This window comes from Rhinopithecus roxellana, chromosome 20 (assembly GCF_007565055.1).
Source record: "Rhinopithecus roxellana isolate Shanxi Qingling chromosome 20, ASM756505v1, whole genome shotgun sequence".
Classification (NCBI taxonomy): Eukaryota; Metazoa; Chordata; class Mammalia; order Primates; family Cercopithecidae; genus Rhinopithecus; species Rhinopithecus roxellana.
The window spans coordinates 34,182,938-34,200,853 of NC_044568.1; the positions used below are offsets into that span (position 1 = coordinate 34,182,938).

Genomic DNA, 17,916 nt, shown 5'->3' on the forward strand with positions numbered 1-17,916 from the left:
CAACAGAAGGAGACTCCCTTAAAAAAAGAAAGAAAGAAAAGAAAAGAAAAGTGTGCAATTCAATGGTTTTTAATATATTCACCAAGTCATGGAACCATCACACCTATCTAATTTCAAAATGTTTTCATCACTCCAAAAAAATAACTCCATATGGGAGATCAAGGCGGGCAGTTCACTCGAGACCAGCCTGACCAACATGTTGAAACTCCGTCTCCACTAAAAATACAAAAATTGGTCGGGCGTGATGGCGCACGCGTGTAGTCCCAGCTACTCTGGAGGCTGAGGCAGAAGAATCGCTTGAACCTGGGAGGCGGAGGTTGTAGTGAGTCCAGATCGCGCCATTGCACTCAAGCCTGGGCGACAGAGCGAGACTCTGTTTCAAAAATATCTAATTAATTAATAAAATAAAAATAAACAAGTAAATAAATAACCCCATGCCTTCTGCCTCTGTGGCTTTGCCTGTTCTGGGTATTTTGTATGAATAGACCCATGCATGGGGGTGGGCCGGGCACCTTTCAAACGTTCACCCCCACGACGGCCCGTGACATCCAGATTGGACGCCGCGAGCTGAATGTGCGGTTCGGGCGCCCAATCGCTACGGACGTCTGGAGGGGGCAGGTGCAGGTAGGGGCGGTGCCAGCTCAGGGGCTGCTGGAGGCCCAGGAGGCTCCCACGCGGTGCAGGAAGCTGCCTACCACGCCGGCTCCTGATCGCGGGCGCCCACAGCGCGGACATGGAGGGCTGGTGGCCGGCATTGTCGCGCGCGGCCCGGCGCCACCCGTGGCCCACCAACTGCTGCTCTATGGCTCGCTCTTCTCGGCCGGGGACGCGCTGCAGCAGCGGCTGCAGGGCGGCGAGGCCGACTGGCGCCAGACGCGGCGCGTGGCCACGTTGGTGGTGAGCTTCCACGCCAACTTCAACTACGTGTGGCTGGGCCTGCTGGAGCGCGCGCTCCCGGGCCGCGCGCCGCGCGCGGTGCTGGCCAAGTTGCTCTGCGACCAGGTGGTCGCGGCGCCCATCGCGGTCTCGGCCTTCTACGCTGGTGAGGGGCCGGGAGAGGGCCTGGAGGGTGGGCCCCGGTATTGGGGGACTGGAGGCAGGGACTCGGGATCAAGCGGCTGGAGGGAGGGCGCTGCAGGAACCTGGGGTCCCGGGCAGGAGCTGGGGCTCTGAGACCGGGGCTGCTTCAGGGACCTGGAGGGCCAGGGCAAAGGCTGGAGGCTGGGGTGTTTGATTGCAAGAAGTTGCGGGGGGCACTGGCTGGGGAGCCGGGAAATTGCGGAGCCAGAGGTCCACCGGGTCAGGAATTTAGGGCACTAGGGTCGGGGCTGAGACTCGGGGGTTGGATGTAGGTCAAGGCTGGAGTAGGCAGGGCTGGGGAGGTCTTTTCCCCTGAAAACGGGTCCACGGGAAAATAAAGGAGATCCCAGTTCAAGGCCATAGCAGCTGCATGACCACGAACCAGTCGTGGGCAGGGAAGGGACCGACCTGCTCTTCAGAAAATCCATGTGTGGGGCTCCGGGGCCAACACAGAAACAAAATGCAAGCGGACCCGTGACCCTGGGGGGCAGAGCAGGTGGAATCTGAGGTTGGGCCTGAATCTTCAGAAAATTCATCCCCAGGGGCCTAGTCCTGCTTTGGTGACAAGATTTTCCCCTGGGGGTCCCACGGAAGACATCAAGGAACCTTGGATCCTTGCCATGGAGGACTGTATACCTGTGAGGGTTCAGGGAACCCTCTCTTTAGAAAATCCGACCCAGGCCTGGGGCGTGGGGGACAGGGGCTTGACTGTGGAAACCTTCTCTACTGCCTACAATAAGAGCAATGGAAATATTACCTGAAAATACCGGGGTTCATTCCCCTAACGAGTCCCAGATGACTCCATCAAGAGGCAGGTTTTGGTCAATGGGAGTTTTACTTGGCACAAGTAAGGAAGACACTGGGCGTGTTCTCCAAAGTAGTGTGTCCCCCCGAGAAGGAGACAGGAGGGTTTTATGGGGTGATGGAGAAGGGAGAGGGTGCGTGATTGCATGCAGAGTAGGAGTCCCAGTGAGTCAGGATGCTAGCACATAGATTGCATAGGTTACATAGGTTATAGTCATGAAGCTATAGCTTCTCCCAGGGTGAAGACTTTAGCATTGAAATGAGGAGAGTTAACTTGGGTTCATCTATAAGTAACCTGGGGTCACTTCGGAGCTGGTTTAAACAAACAGGTTGACCTCATTCCACCCAGGGTTGGGGAAGAACAGGTTGAGGGCAGGAGGCTGTAAAACAGGCTGATTGCTCAAGCTGGTTAAATTCTTGTGATCTTTGGAGATCTTCTGTCTGCTTACAGAAGGGGCCCTGTGGCCTCTATCATCATTGCAATTTCTATAGCCTTGAAGGGGATGGGGTGGGTAAGTGGGGAGAAAATCCCTATGGGTCTTAAGCCTGACCTTGGGATTGGGGAACACAGATTTCCCCCCAAATGGGAGGGAACTTCTCCTAAGGGCTGTTGGTGCTTTCTAAACCAGGTTGAGGTCAGACAAGCCACCATCTTGAAGAGAGCTACCCTGCCCGCTGAACCTTATTTTGAAGAGTTGGATTCACTTCCTTTCCCTACAGACCCCACCAGAAACACAAACCACCTGGTTGCCAATTGCCGTTGCGGCCAAGTACATGGCTGATAGGATCAGTGTGTCAGGAGCACAGCCTGAGAGCTAGGGCCTCCTGTTTTATCAGAAGGTCTTTCCCTGGTCCCACGGTATGATTTCCAGACTAGATTTGCAAACAGCTTTCTAGCACCTGTTACAGAAGCCTTGTACACCGGTGAAGGGGTAGGAAACCAGAATCCTATTTAATCCTGAAAGAACTAGTGAGATTGTTCTCTTTTTCTTTTTTTTTTTTTTTGGAGACAGAGTCTCGCTTTATCGCCCAGGCTGAAGTGTGTAGTGTCCCGATTTCAGCTCACTGCAACCTCCATCTCCAGGTTCAAGCGATTCTCCTGCCTCAGCCTACCGAGGGGCTGGGATTACAGATGCACACCACCATGCCCAGCTAATTTTTGCATTTTTAATGAAGACGGGGTTTCACCATGTTGGCCACACTGGTCTCCAACTCCTGTCCTCAAGTGATCTGCCCATCTCGGCCTCCCAAAGTGCTGGGATTACAGGCATGAGCCACCTCGCCCAGCCGGTTTTCAGTTTTTCTGGTTCAGTTTTGGTCACCTCAAATTTCCATGAAGGGGCAAGTGGAACGGGATGGACTGGAGGTTTGCATGAGGCTCTACATGGAAATTGCACCAATCAGATGATCTTTGTGCTGGGGTCACCTTGGGGAACCAGAGGTAACAGATTAACAACTCTCGGTTGGGAATCAGACACCTGGGTTGAACTCCATCTGCTATTAACCTCTCTAAGCTCTTTTCCTCTTTGTAACTCTACCTACCTTAGCGAATTGTAAGGTGGGACACATGAAATGAGGCGCATAAAGTACTTAGCATTTAATTAATGCTAGGTAAGTGGAACACAGTATTACCAATATTTTGCTAGGTCATGTAAGAATCTTCTGTAATTAATTAATAAGGCTTTTATTTCCCCTACCTCCTAATCAGGGATTGGAAAGAATTTTTAAAGTACTCTCAGTTTACAACCCTTCCTAAAATAGGAGAGCTTTGCCTTGCTACCTGAATTTCATTTCTGTTTTTTCCTTTCCTTTTTCTGAGACAGGGTCTCACTCTGTTCCCCAGGCTGAAGTGCAGTGATGTGATCACACGTTTTTGCAGCCTCGACCTCCTGGGCTCAAGCAATCCTCCCACTTCTGCCTCTGGTGTAGTTGGGACCGCAGACGCTCACCCCTATACCTGGCTGGTTTTTAAATTGTTTTGTGGAGAAAAGGTCTTGACGTATTGCCCAGACTGTGAATTTCTCTTCAGGGATGTTGAAGATCAAAGTTTTCAAAGTGTTTTTAGGAAGGCTGAATTGGTGTTCCACTTTCAATTTTTGAATAGGGTAATACTGATGGGAAATTTGTAGTTGCCAGAGTATTTGGGTCCACTAGCCTTTTTTTATTTTTATATTTTGAGATGGAGTCTTGCTCTGTCACGCAGTCAGAAACTCAGTGGTGTGATCTCAGCTGACCACAACCTCCAAATCCTGGGTTCAAGCGATACTTCTGCCATAGCCTCCTGAGAAGCTGGAATTACAAGCATGCACCACCATGCCCGGCTAATTTTGTATTTTTAATAGAGACGGAGTTTCTCCATGTTGGTCAGGCTGGTCTCAAACTCCCAACCGCAGGTGATCCACCCGCCTCAGCCTCCCAAAGTGCTGGGATTATAGGCATGAGCCACCACAACCAGTCCACTAGCTTTTTTTTTAAAAGATAGAAATTAAAATTTCAAAATGTGGCCGGGCGCGGTGGCTCAAGCCTGTAATCCCAGCACTTTGGGAGGCCGAGACGGGCGGATCACGAGGTCAGGAGATCGAGACCATCCTGGCTAACACCGTGAAACCCCGTCTCTACTAAAAAATACAAAAAAAACTAGCCGGGCGAGGTGGCGGGCGCCTGTAGTCCCAGCTACTCGGGAGGCTGAGGCAGGAGAATGGCGTAAACCCGGGAGGCGGAGCTTGCAGTGAGCTGAGATCACACAACACTGCACTCCAGCTGGGGAACAGAGCAAGACCCTGTCTCCAATCAAAAAAAAAAAAAAAAAGGGCCGGGCGTGGTGGCTCATGTCTGTAATCCCAGCACTTTGGGAGGCCGAGGCGGGTGGATCACGAGGTTAGGAGTTCAAGGCCAGCAGGCCAAGATGGTGAAACCCCGTCTCTACTAAAAATACAAAACTTAGCCAGGCATGGTGGCAGGTGCCTGTAATCCCAGCTACTCAGGAGGCTGAGGCAGGAGAATTGCTTGAACCAGGGAGGCAGAGCTTGCAGTGAGCTGAGAATGTGCCAATGCACTCTAGCCTGGGCAACAGAGCAAGACTCCATCTCAAAAAAATAAAAAAAAATTTAAAAATTAAAAAAAAAGAAAAGAAAGAAAGAAATGTAGACACCTTTCCAGGCAGCGGTCTCATTCAGGAATGTGAATCAGAACCACCTGTGAAATTTAAAATAAAAGCCAAGACTCACAGCACCAGCTTCTGATTCTCATTGAGAAATTCCAATGAGAGCTAGCCATGCAAACGTTACAGATGTCCCCTACCTCTGCTCCTGGTGCCCACCATAGCGGGTGCTTTTAGAGCCAGGCCCCCTTTTCCAGGTCGGGATATCCACCTCCCCGCTGCTGTGAGAACGGGTGGCCAACAGCTCACAGCTGCCTACTTTCTCCAAAGAGCTACCCTGAGCAGAAAGGAGCCAGGACCACCGCTGTACTCTTTCCAGCCCCTCCCCCTAGAACCAATGACTGATGGACAAGGCGTCAGAAAAGGACATCTCCTTGGTCTCAAGCTGGGACCAAACTCTGCAGAGCAATCCATGCCCCAGAGTGCCTGGTGGGATCAGGCTGTAGCGACCTCCCAAGTGAGACCCAGCCCTGAAGCTCCCCTGCCTTCTTCTGCTCCCTGACACCCTCTGTCCCAAGGGCACCTGAATCCCTGTCTCAGACTCTCCTTCCACTGTACTCAACTTCAGATACCACCCAAAGAAGTAATGCTATAAAGCGTACAAGTGGTAAAATGTAGAAATTAAACAGGTGTGCTTTTCTATTAACCACGCCCTCACAAACAGCATCTGGCTTACAAAAACAAACACTGAAAGTTATAAGAACAAAAGGGAAACGTACTTCACCAAACCCAAATTGAAAGCCTTGCAAATAAACCAATTATGCTAAGTGCTAAATGACATGGCAGCAAATTACTCATATAAGGAATTGTTTTCAAGTTTGCTAAACTATTTTAATTCTTTCAATCTAAAGCCTTAACAAAGACAAGCAGCACTAGCTGTTTCCACCCTTTGATTATGATAAACCTCATGTCGACTTCATTAATAAAATGCTAACCATATTAAACAATCCTTCTGTGGAATCTGTCCCACCACAAGCTTGAGTTGCTGTTTCTTCAGCGTCTTCAATATCCTGCCGGGATGCATTCACCTATAACAAAGGGGGAAAAAAAAGAATAAAAAGATTGTAAAAATACAACTATGTTACTTTGGGATGGAAATTCATCTGATATAAACACGTTCAAGGTGTCCAGATTAGTGCCTTATATCGCACTCCAACACAATACACAATGATGGGGCAAGCCTGTAAATTGACCTAGGTCATGAAGGAATTTAAATATAATAAACCAAGCCCCTTTTACTACATATTTATATAAAATCGACAAGAACTATCACATGATGCTCTATGCCAGGTAGCCTCAACAAATTCAGCATTTATTTTAGCTCTGATATGGTCTGGCTCTGTGTCCCCACCCAAATTTCATCTTTTTTTTTTTTTTTTTTTTTTTTTTTTTTTTGAGGCAGAGTTTCACTCTTGTTGCCCAGGCTGGAGTGCAATAGCAAGATCTCAGCTCACCGCATCCTCCGCCTCCCAGGTCCAAGCGATTCTCCTGCCTCAGCCTCCCAAGTAGCTGGGATTATAGGCATGCGCCACTGTGCCCAGCTAAGTTTGTATTTTTAGTAGAGATGGGGTTTCTCCATGTTAGTCAGGCTGGTCTCGAACTCCTGACCTCAGGTGATCCACACGCCTCAGCTCCCCAAAGTGCTGAGATTACAGGCGTGAGCCACTGCACCCGGCCCCAAATCTCATCTTGAATTGTACTCCTATAATTCCCACACGTTGTGAGAGGGACCAGTGGGAGATAATTTGAATCATGGGGTCGGTTTCCTCCACACTGTTCTCGTGATAGCGAATAAGTCTCATGAGATCTGATTACTTTCATGTGGACAGGTACAAATAGGATTAAATTACTGGATTTTCAGATAAGTAGTTTTCCCTTTCCTAGTCTTCTGTGTACAAAATGTTAATTTCTTTTATTGCATTAAGAAGTCAAAGAATTATGTATTTTACTTAAAAAAGTAAAAACACCAACAAAAACAAAATAAAACAAAAGAAAGACAGATAATAATGACCTAGAGAAAATAGTACAGATCCCAGGGGACACGAGACTGGAAGTGTCTGTCGTTGAAGAAAATCGTCAACTGGAGAAGGCGAAAGAATAGCGGAAGACACTTGAGGGCGCCGTATCTGTGCTCCCAGAAAATCATCGGCTTGAGAACTGTAGGGTGTCCCAAGGGACACTCAACTGGCAGGTGTCTTTGGTATCAGATAATCATCCCCTGGAGACCGCAGTTGAGGTGCGAGAAGACCACTCGGGTGGCGTCTGCAGTGGCTGAAAATCATCAGGTGGAGAAGGTGAAGCGGTAACCGAAGACACTCAGGTGGCGTCTGCAGTGTCTGAAAATCATCAGGTGGAGAAGGTGAAGAGGTGCCCTAAGACACTCGGGTGGCGTCTGCAGTGTCTGAAAATCATCAGGTGGAGAAGGGAAGAGGTGGAAGGTGTTGCGTGTGACATCGGTGGAGAGGGGAAGAGGTGCAAAGACACTCGGGTGGCGTCTGGCAGTGTCTGAAAATCATCAGGTGGAGAAGGTGGAGAGGCCAAACACTCGGGGGCGTCTGCAGGTCTATGCAGGTGGAGAAGGTGGAAGAGGTGCCAAAAACATGGGTGGCGTCTGCAGTGTCTGAAAATCATAGGTAGAAGGTGGAAGAGGTGCCAAAAACACTCGGGTGGCGTCTGCAGTGTCTGAAAATCATCAGGTGGAGAAGGTGGAAGAGGTGCCAAAGACACGTGGGCTTGCAGTGTTGAAATCATCAGGTGGAGAAGGTGGAAGAGGTGCCCGAAGACACTCGTGGGGCTGGTTTTTTTGTCTGGCAGTCGCAGTGTCTAAAATCATCAGGTGGAGAAGGTGGCAGAGGTGCCGAAAACACGGTCCAAAGACACTCGGGTGGCGTCTGCAGTGTCTGAAAACATCATCAGGTGGAGAAGTGAAGAGGTGCCCAAGACACTCGGGTGGCGTCTGCAGTGTCTGAAATCATCAGGTGGAGAAAGTGGAAGAGGTGCCGAAGACACTCGGGTGGCGTCTGCAGTGTCTGAAAAATCATCACTGTGGAAAGGTGGAAGAGAGTGCCAATCCCAGTTTGAAAACATCTCGGTGGTCGGGTCGTCTGCAGTGTCTGAAAATCATAGGTGGAGAAGGTGGAAGAGGGCCCAAAGACACTCGGGTGGCGTCTGCAGTGTCTGAAAATCATCAGGTGAGAGAAGAGGTGGAAGAGGTGCCCTGAAACACTGCGGGTGGCGTCTGCAGTGTCCTGAAAATCATCAGGTGGAGAAGGTGGAATAGGTGCCCGGAAGGACACTCGGGGGGTGGCGTCTCTGCAGTGTCCTGAAAATCATCAGTGGAGAAGGTGGAAGAGGTACCCAAAGACGCTTGGGTGGCCTCTGTAGTGTCTGAAAATCATCAGGTGGAGAAGGTGGAAGAGGTACCCGATGACACTCAGGTGGCGTCTGCAGTGTCTGAAAATCATCAGGTGGAGAAGGTGGCAGAGGTACCCGAAGACACTCGGGAGGTGTCTGCAGTGTCAGATAGTCATCAGCTGGAGAAGATGGAGGAGGTACTAGAAGACACTTGTGAGGTGTCTGCAGCCTCAGAGAGTCATCCGCTGGAGAAAATGCTTGAGGTCCCAGGGGACAGTCAACTGGAGGGCTCTGTGGTCTCCGAAAATCATCAGTTGTAGAAGGTTCTTGAGGTCCTAGGGGACGCTTGAGTTGAGAAATAGTCGGAGGTCCCAGAAAACGTTTAGCTGATGGAAGTGGTTGAGCTCCCAGATGATACTGAGATGGAGGAGGCAGCTGGTGCGCCATCCATTGTCTTACAGTTTCAGCCATGAGGTAGGGCGGGTAGTAGGCCAATCCTGAGGAATGATGATGCTTCCCTGCAACCATACTGACCTGTAGGGCAGAAGGAGGAAATGTTTTCACATATATTCATTTGATGGACAAAATTACCACCACCAACACAGGCTGCACCTACTGTTGCTGGTGATAGTGTTTTGCACCTTTCCACCCTCCAGGTTGCAAAATAGCATTATCAGCATTATAATATCACTCTTCCACTGAGTACTGCCGACAGCTGGGGAATAAAGAAGAGTCACTGGGACACACTGTTGTCTCCACATGCCACTGTGTCTGTCTGCAAAAGTAGGCAGGCTCGGGTCCTGCCCCAGGGAAGACAGAGTCATAACAGAGTAATAAAGCAGCATGTTTGAGACACAGGAGTGTCTATGTCTATCCTCATTCCTCCCTCACAGCCGTCACCAGAGCATTTTCCTTGCACCAGGTCAACAGACAGTAAGAGAAGCATGAAAAGCCCATTGTCCGCACGTGTTGCAGCTTCTTTTTGGAGAATGTTTTCCAGGCCTTTTATGTTCTGTCTCTGATTCTCAGAACTCTGCAAGCTCAGTGTGACCACCCTGCTCAAAATCTAAGAAAACAGAGGTTTGCAGAGGAAGGAGAAAATGTGCCCAGGGTCACAAAGCTTGCAAGAGGCCGAGTGGAAGTTGATTTCAGCTCTCCCTTCAGGACCCTCTCATTTTCCCTCTGTTTCCCTTCTTGACAAAGGATCTTCTTCACTCTGGAGGTGCCACCCATGAGAACAAAGAGTTCTGGGGAGATGTGGATTCCTGAAGAGCTGCAGGGGACCTGGGAGAGGGTTTTCTGACAGAACAATCCTACATCAAGAAGTCAGTTAGGCATGGCTGTAATATTTCTTTTCACTCCCAGGTAATACCAAATTGTAAGTGCATTATGATATAAAGAATACTTTTGTCCATGGAAAAATGAGGTGGGAATTCTAAACAAAGCAAGTTTTAAAAATGTGTTTGACTTCAAGTGTACAAGTCCCATCATGTGTAATCATAGGACTCGGCAGCTGTTGAAGGTGCAGAGGCCACACAAGAACCAGCTTAGCTGAGCATCATTTAAGGCCTTCATTTGGAATTGTCCCTTGGTAATAAGTTACATTCACTCTTCACTAACTCACACTCGGGGCCTATTTGCTATTACAAATATGGAACCTCTGACACTGAGAATATTAGATCAGGGGCACCACTGGGTGGGCATGAAGGTGTTTTTGCACCACACAGTTACCAAGAGGGATGGGACTGTGATGGACTATGGAATTGGCCTTGTCAAAGAGTATTCAAAATTGCACAAGGCACAAATTAATGTTGGATTAATGAGTTTTCACTATCTTCTGGGAATACAGCAGATATTTCAAATGTTAATCTCCTACCTTAGAGCAGAAAACAAACAAAATCACAGCAAAGGAAGGAAAACCCCACATATTTCAGAAATGAGAGTCAGTGGGAGTTCACTGCACCATGAGACCTATAGTAGTGGAGGTCAGTGGCACCTCCTGGTGTTGGTTCTGGAAACAGAACAGTAAAAGCCCTTCAGCCGTTGGCCCCTGAGCATTTATGGATTCTGGAGGTGCCACCAACGATGATCAGCCGGGAACGGAGAAGCCTGAAAGCTCATGGGGAAGATTTTGCTTCTGAAAAAGTCGAGACAGAAAAGGCACCACAGAACCCACAGAGCAGAGGCCAGGCCAGGAGAGGGAGTTGTAGGAAAAGACCAAAGTGTCCTGACGTAGGAAGAGTGAAAACCACCCCAGCATTTACCTTTGTCTTCTCTGTGTTTCCAGCTGGGACGCAGTGGCTGCTCCTCATGGGAACCGAATGAGGTCCTGAATCTGCTAAGGGCCAGAGAAGGGAATGGGGCCAAATCTGGCTTGCATGTTCTGTGCAGAGTAAGAAACCCTCCACACCCTCCACTGCCATCTCACTCTCTGCCACACAGGTCCCTTACCACAGGCGCAGGGTTTCTTGACCACATGCCTCAGAGGAATCTGGAGCCCTCGGGGCCCTCATCCTTGAGGAAGACACCACAGAGCCCTGGTCCAGGGCTATTCTTAATTCTCAACAGGCTGTGAACAGGTCGGGCTCTAACCAGCTGGAAATGAGCTCTAAATCAGTACATATCAGAGGAACTCACTCATCATGTCAGCACAGACTCAAAATTAGAACAGGAACAGCCATGTTTGGAAGAAGATCAGTAAACCCTGGATAGCAACAACACTGCTCCTCTTCTTCAAGCCACGGGGGCATTTAAAATTCTGTGGATTCATAGTTAATCTAACTTTCATACCTGGCCAGGTATTACCAATACTTATGAACAGAAATGGACATAAAAAGATGAACAGTCATGAGAAAAGGTAAGAGCTACAGAAATTAACTGGAAAGTTTTAGGGTTCCACTTCAAATGTTAGAGGAGTAAGATTACATAGAAATTTAACTTACTAATGGAGTTATATAGTTGACAATAAACAACTTAAACAAACAAAAAGAATGAAGGAAGTTCCAAAAAGTGTAAATAAATACTTCTTCTTTTTTTTTTTTTTTTTTTTTTTTGAGACGGAGTCTCGCTCTGTCGTCCAGGCTGGAGTGCAGTGGTACGATCTTAGCTTACTGCAAGTCTGCCCTCCGGGTTCATGCCATTCTCCTGCCTCAGCCTCCCAAGTAGCTGGGACTACAGGCGCCCGCCACCACACACACCTAATTTTTTTTGTATTTTTAGTAGAGACGGGGTTTCACCATGTTAGCCAGGATGGTCTCGATCTCCTGACCTTGTGATCCGCCCGCCTCGGGCTCCCAAAATGCTGGGATTACAGGCATGAGCCACCGCGCCCAGCCTGCTTCTTTTCTTAAAGCAGATCTCATGCTACAGTATTGATCCATGAAGACATGGCCAGAAAATCTACGCTCTCATCCCTACATGTGGCTCCCATTCTAAAGTGCTATTGTTGTTTTCTCAAACGAAAGAAAAATAAAGCCTTCACACTGAGTCAAGGTGGAAAAGGGAGCTGGCCCATTTGCCTTCTAGGCTCATCTCCTCAGTTAAAAGTAACCAAGACATCAGGGTGGGGCAATGTCCACAGTCGGTGGAGCGGCCTGAGCTGCACCATTCACAGGGGACCAGCCAAGAGCCATTCAGCTAGGGCACCTGAGATAAATAGGGTCCTACCACCTAGCAGGACAACTGTTCTCTTTGTAAGTGCTTGGAATTGTTTCCAGGAAACATAACAATTACCCCACCCGAGCCCTCACCCCCAAAAGGAGAAGCAGGGTGTGTGGATTGTGTAGCAGAAATTAAGCAGCTGCCTTCACAGCGAGCTCCTACCTCTCCAGAAAGGGTTCTTTAGGCCCGGTCGTTCCTGGACTGACTCCTCACTCATGTGTCTCTCTGGCATTCTCTGCTTTTCCCTCATTTCACACCTACAAGACAGAGGAAGAATTGACTTGAAGAATTAAAACACCAAGTTCTTTACTAGACACTCAAAGCTTTATCTTAAAACCAACACATCCTTTAAAATGTCCATCACAATAACCTACCCGTGCTGCTTGTAAGCCTTCCTCTCGGCCATCTCCCACTGCAAGGTTTGAGCAAAGAGCTGTGGGGAGAAAAATACATCCACGTTCTGACCTGGCAGACTATGTCCAAAAGCAAGCAAAACAAACAAACTTACCTGGTTGTCAAGAGCCTTTCTTGCAGAAGGGGCGATCTGAAAAAGCCAACACATGAGAAATTGAATGTTGAGAGAATCTAAGGGCCATGGACATCATCTGCATCAGCACTGAACAATCCTGCAACCGTGGGGAGGAAGGTCCTTACTTTGCGTCTGTAGGAGTCCTCTGCCCGCCACTGCAACTCTTGCGCGCCTTGAAACGATTCCCTATGGATTACAATCACTTTCATCAGATAAAGCATCACTTTCAGGATGATTTTAAATAATCTGCCATGTTTCTGTTATCCTCACAACTGTACCCTTACACAATCTATCCATAGCTAGAAAACATACTTCAGATGGCTATAAAAGTACAGTCTGGGCCGAGTGCAGTGGCTCACACCTGTAATCCCAGCACTTTGGGAGGCCAAGGTGGGTGAATCACAAGGTCAGGAGATCGAGACCATCCTGGCTAATACAGCGAAACCCCATCTCTACTAAAAACACAAAAAATTAGCCAGGCGTGGTGGCAGGCACCTATAATCCCACCTACTCGGGAGGCTGAGGCAGGGGAATCACTTGAACCTGGGAGGCGGAGGTTGCAGTGAGCTGAGATCACACATTGCACTCCAGCCTGGGTGACAGAGTGAGATTCTGTCTCAGAAAAAAAAAAAAAAAAAAAAAGTACAGTCTGATCCAAACTGTTGCTATATTGATTTCTCCTCTTTTGCTTAATGCCTGCTAACTTCTGAGTAGACAATTTCCTTCCCCATTTTCAGTATATCCCTAATTCGTCTTTCATTGGGCATTTTTTATCATAAAGCTTTATTCTCTTTGTATTAATATCCTTGCCATGTTTCACAGGGCAGAAACAGCTGGGCTTATAAACAGGCATAGTCCTTTTGAAGGATGTGGTTGATTCTATGACAACACACTTTCCTAAGGATGACAACTCACACCACCCCTAGAATGGCTGGTATGAGCTGAGTTTCCACACAGTCTAGCTGTTAATGGGGTCAGGAGATGTTTTACTGCTTCACATCTTTTGGTCACTGGTAAATCTTAAGGTACTTTGTTTTCTCTTTTGTGAACTCTCTCTCTCTCTCTCGATATGTCTTCTGACCATTTGTTTCTATTTCTCTATTTACTAGGTCTAAACATTGTACAAAGGTTAAAAACAACACCCAAGAGGGTGGGGTTCAGTTTCTGAACTCACTTGTAGGTACGTATTTTTTTCATAACCAATTTCCCATTTTCCTCTGCCTCTGATAGCTGCTTCTCCTTTTCTGCTGGCTCACGTTCTTTCATTCTCAGCTTCCTGAGATTAGAAGGGACAGAAATGCACACACATGATTCACTAGCCTGCGTGGGATCCTCTCTGCCCTTCTGGCATCTGAAGGCTGTGATTCAAAAGTCTCTCCCGCAACCTTCCTACAAACGAACCAACTGATTCTCACAACCGAAGGGAGAACTGACACCTCCCCTTGAGAGACAAAGAAAAATCACACTCTGGACTGCTGGCAAGTCACGTGTCATTTCCAGCTCATCTTCATAGTTCTATAGTCCTATTCTTTAGTAAATAAAGACTATTAAAAGCTTCTATGAGGTGCACTATGTGTGTCTCTGGGGTCAGTTTTGTGCTTGACACAGCAAAAGCCCATTTTCAGTGTGAAAAACCAGACCTCCCCAACTCATCACAACTAACTCCATCGGGAGCAGAGGATTGCTCCTCATCTGACTTCTCCTGTGGAAGACCTGATTCTCAGTCAGAGGCTGATGCCAGAACCCAATCAGTCTCAGATCCTTCCAGAATATGGTGTCATTAACCCTGCAGTTCACTACTGCATTTTGCCATGATTCAGGACTGGAACTCTTGTCATTGACTTTAAAGATCGTGGTTGAGAGAAAAGGCAATCTGAATGCTGAGCGCATCTATTGCATTAGAAATGGGCAATCTGAATGCTGAGCGCATCTATTGGATTAGAAATGATCGGAATGGCTCCTAAGTCAGGGTGTTATGTCCTGAAAATAGGTGACAACTGCAAACCATCCACCCTGGTGTTGACTGACTCTAACAAGGTTCAGTTCACAGAGAGTGAGGGTAGAAAAAGGAAATGGCCTAAAAAGGTAGGTTTGCTGTGTTGCCCTCACACTACTTGATTCATGGTCCTGATCCTAAGGATCTCACCTGATACTTGATTTTATAGGAAGGATGTATAAAATTCAAAGAACCCTAGGAAACAGGGACAAACACACTTCAAACAGAAAGTTAATGCACTTGTTTCTGACCACAGGGCATCCTTTAGCACATGCTGTCTGGAGTGGCCTTAAGCACGGAGTGTGTGGTGAGGTCCTGAGGATGCAATGGGAGCAGGGTCCTGTTCCCACTCTAAAGGAGCTCACGGTTTAATGCAAATGAGAAGCCAGTGAGGACATCACTACTCCTGCTGTGCACTTGGGAACTAGAAACACAAAACCTGACTCTGGAGGGAAGCTAAGGAAGCGTTCTGCTCTTGAGTTGACGTAAGTGCATCTGAAGCTTCTGATCTCCCATAAGAACAATGGGGGACACCAAACAGAATATAAAACCCATGATTGAATGCATCAAATTGCTAACATGGCAGTAAAGAGGCATGAGGTCAAGACGGAGAAGAAGGAAACCCAGGACGAAGGTCGGCCTCGCATTTGGAACCCATATCCCTGAGTTTCATTGCTGAATTCCAGAAGGGACTATGAGATGCAAAGAATCAGAGCAGCTTTTGTACACACGCATGGGATTAGATGGAAAACAAGTGGATTGAGGGTCTGGCAACGAAGGCGACCCGTACTGAAGTCCACTGGCTCTGGTTGAGACCCAGAAGAGTCACACACCAGAATAGAGGTGGACAGGAAATACCCTGGCCTTTGTAGGGACTGAGCCTGCACCAATGACCTTAACTGCTGCCTGACTAACCCCCAGAAGTAGACTCCCATCTCTTCTGCAGCAAGATAACATGCTAGTAGGCCTCAATTCATTCCTAAATATTTTTTAACAAGTATCTCACATTTAACAAAAAAAGATCAGTCATATGGCAGCAAAATACAATGTAATATGACCAAAATCTGAAAGACTGTGAAAATGAATCTGGAGGTGACCCAAGCATTAAATTCAACAATCCAAGCCAGGTGTCGTGGCTCACTCTGGGAGGCCGAGGCAGGCGGATCACCTGAGGTCAGGAGTTCAAGACTAGCCTGGCCAACATGGTGAAACCCTGTCTCTACTAAAAGTACAAAAATTGGGCCGGGCACAGTGGATCAAGCCTGTAATCCCAGCACATTGGGAGGCTGAGGTGTGTGGATCATGATATCAGGAGTTCAAGACCAGCCTGGCCAATATGGTGAAACCCTGTCTCTACTAAAAATACAAAAATTATCTGGGCGTGGTGGCATGTGCCTGTAGTCCCAGCTACTCAAGAGGCTGAGGCAGAAGAATCGCTTGAACCTGGGAGGCGGAGGTTGCAGTGAGCCAAGATCACACCACTGCACTCTAGCCTGGGCGACAGAGTGAGACTCTGTCTCAAAAAAAAAAAAGAAAATTGGCCAAGTGTGGTGACACACACCTATAATTCAAGCTACTTGGGAGGCTGAGGCAGAATTACTTGAACCTGGATGCAGAGGTTGCAGTGAGCCAAGATCGCGCCACAGCACGCGAGCCTGGGTGACAGAGACTCTATCTCAAAATTAAAAAAAAAAAAATAGTGGTGGCTCACGCCTCTAATCCCAGAAGTCTGGGAGGCTGAGGCGGGTGGATCACCTGATGTCAGAAGTTCGAGACCAGCCTGGACAACAAGGTGAAACCCCATCTTTACTAAAAATACAAAAATCAGCTGGGCTTGGTGGTGGGCACCTGTAATCCCAGCTACTTGGGAGGCTGAGGCAGGAGAATCGCTTGAACCCAAAAGGCAATGAGCCGAGATTGTGCCATTGCACTCCAGCCTGGGCAACAAGAGCAAAGCTCCGTCTCAGGGGGAAAAAAAAAAAAAAAGCGCGCGAGAGAAAGGAAAACCAATGCCAGTACTAGCACCTCCTGTTCTCCCCAAAAAATTACAAACAAGACTGTAGGAAGGGAAAGGAGTTATGCAGATTACACTAATCAAGTAGAAAGGACAAACTCAATTTTGTACCCACTGAATCTGCCACAAATATTGCAGAAAATATTCTCAAGGACATTACAGTTGTCTACTTTGATTGGCACATGGTTCATACAACAGTGTTTGTGTCAAGGCACATCTTACAATTTCTCGGTAGTCTTCCTCTGTCCATTGATTTGGTAATGACTGTTGACCTTCGTTGTCACCTTATGGACTTCAGCTCGAACTCTGGCTTCCATAAAGCTCCGTGAAGTAAAGAGGTCTTCCAGGGCAATTTTAATTCCCGGAAAGGAAGAAACCCTTTTCTTTGTGTGTGTACAAGTGGACCTCAGCCCTTGGTGAGGGTGAAGAGAGGAGAAAAGAAGGTGAGAAACCTGAGGGTAAGAAGCTGTTCTTTCCCTTTCCAGGTCAAACTCATTTCCATGCTATGGGGATTCCAACAGAGCCATACCTTCTTGCCTACGGCTATTGGACCTCCAGGCTCTCCGCTGTACATCCGTGGATCTGTCATGTACATTTTGTAACTTTAAGACAATCTTGAGGAAAGACACCTAGGAAATAATAATTTAAGAATGACTGCCAGGCGCGGTGGCTCATGCCTGTAATCCCAGCACTTTGGGAGGCCGAGGTGGGTGGATCACAGGGTCAGGAGTTCAAGACCAGCCTGGCCAAGATGGTGAAACTCCGTCTCTACTAAAAATACAAAAATTAGGTGAGCCTGGTGGCACACGCGTGTAGTCCCAGCTACTCGGGAGGCTGAGGCAGGAGAACTGCTTGAACCCGGGAGGCAGAGGTTGCAGTGAGCTGAGATCGCACCATTGCACTCCAGCCTGGTGACAGAGTGAGACTCCATCTCAAAAAAAAAAAAAAAAAGACATGCATATACTTCACACAACTGAACTGTATACTTCAACAGGGTTAGATGGTAATTATCATATTATTAAGTATTTTACCACAGGTTAACATATTTCACAACTTGCAAAGAATGTAATTACCTTCAGCTCTCTGAGTTCCAGGATTTGTAACATTTCACCCCCGCTCTGGAGCATCTTCCTTCTGTCCCTGTTCTACTCAGAGTCCACTTTCCCTTCCCTGACATCACCCTCATTGAGGCTGGTTTCAACCTAATGCAAAACATTCTCACTAACAACTGAATTCCCAGCAAGATTTCCATATTGTCACTGTATGATTTTAATCTTCTAAGATATTAAATATATGTTCTCATCATAGCTACGACACAA

General features: G+C 47.7%; 1 protein-coding gene and 1 pseudogene across 1 annotated transcript; one reads left to right on the top strand and one right to left on the bottom strand.

Annotated features, from left to right (window-relative positions):
- Positions 1 to 733: 733 nt before the first annotated feature.
- Positions 734 to 1,841, top strand: LOC104669988 (annotated as a pseudogene).
- A 5,549-nt stretch (positions 1,842 to 7,390) lies between these two features.
- Positions 7,391 to 17,308, bottom strand: LOC115895187 (nuclear pore complex-interacting protein family member B4-like). The gene is made up of 10 exons (XM_030924444.1): positions 17,127 to 17,308; positions 16,820 to 17,009; positions 13,762 to 13,863; positions 12,713 to 12,773; positions 12,567 to 12,602; positions 12,433 to 12,491; positions 12,221 to 12,315; positions 10,663 to 10,733; positions 8,402 to 8,932; positions 7,391 to 7,867 (listed from the first exon to the last, which is right to left on the bottom strand). The coding sequence occupies exons 2-10, from the start codon at positions 16,912 to 16,914 to the stop codon at positions 7,391 to 7,393; spliced, it is 1,527 nt and encodes a 508-aa protein (XP_030780304.1). The 5' UTR covers positions 16,915 to 17,009; positions 17,127 to 17,308.
- Between the last annotated feature and the right edge of the window lie 608 nt (positions 17,309 to 17,916).

Coding starts and splice junctions, on each gene's coding strand:
- LOC115895187 (XM_030924444.1), bottom strand. CDS start 16,914: ATGGAAGCCAGAGTTCGAGCTGAAGTCCATAAGGTGACAACGAAGGTC. Junction 12,603..12,712: donor AGGACTCCTACAGACGCAAA/GTAAGGACCTTC, acceptor TGGCTTTTTCAG/ATCGCCCCTTCTGCAAGAAA. Junction 12,316..12,432: donor AAGGCTTACAAGCAGCACGG/GTAGGTTATTGT, acceptor TCTGTCTTGTAG/GTGTGAAATGAGGGAAAAGC.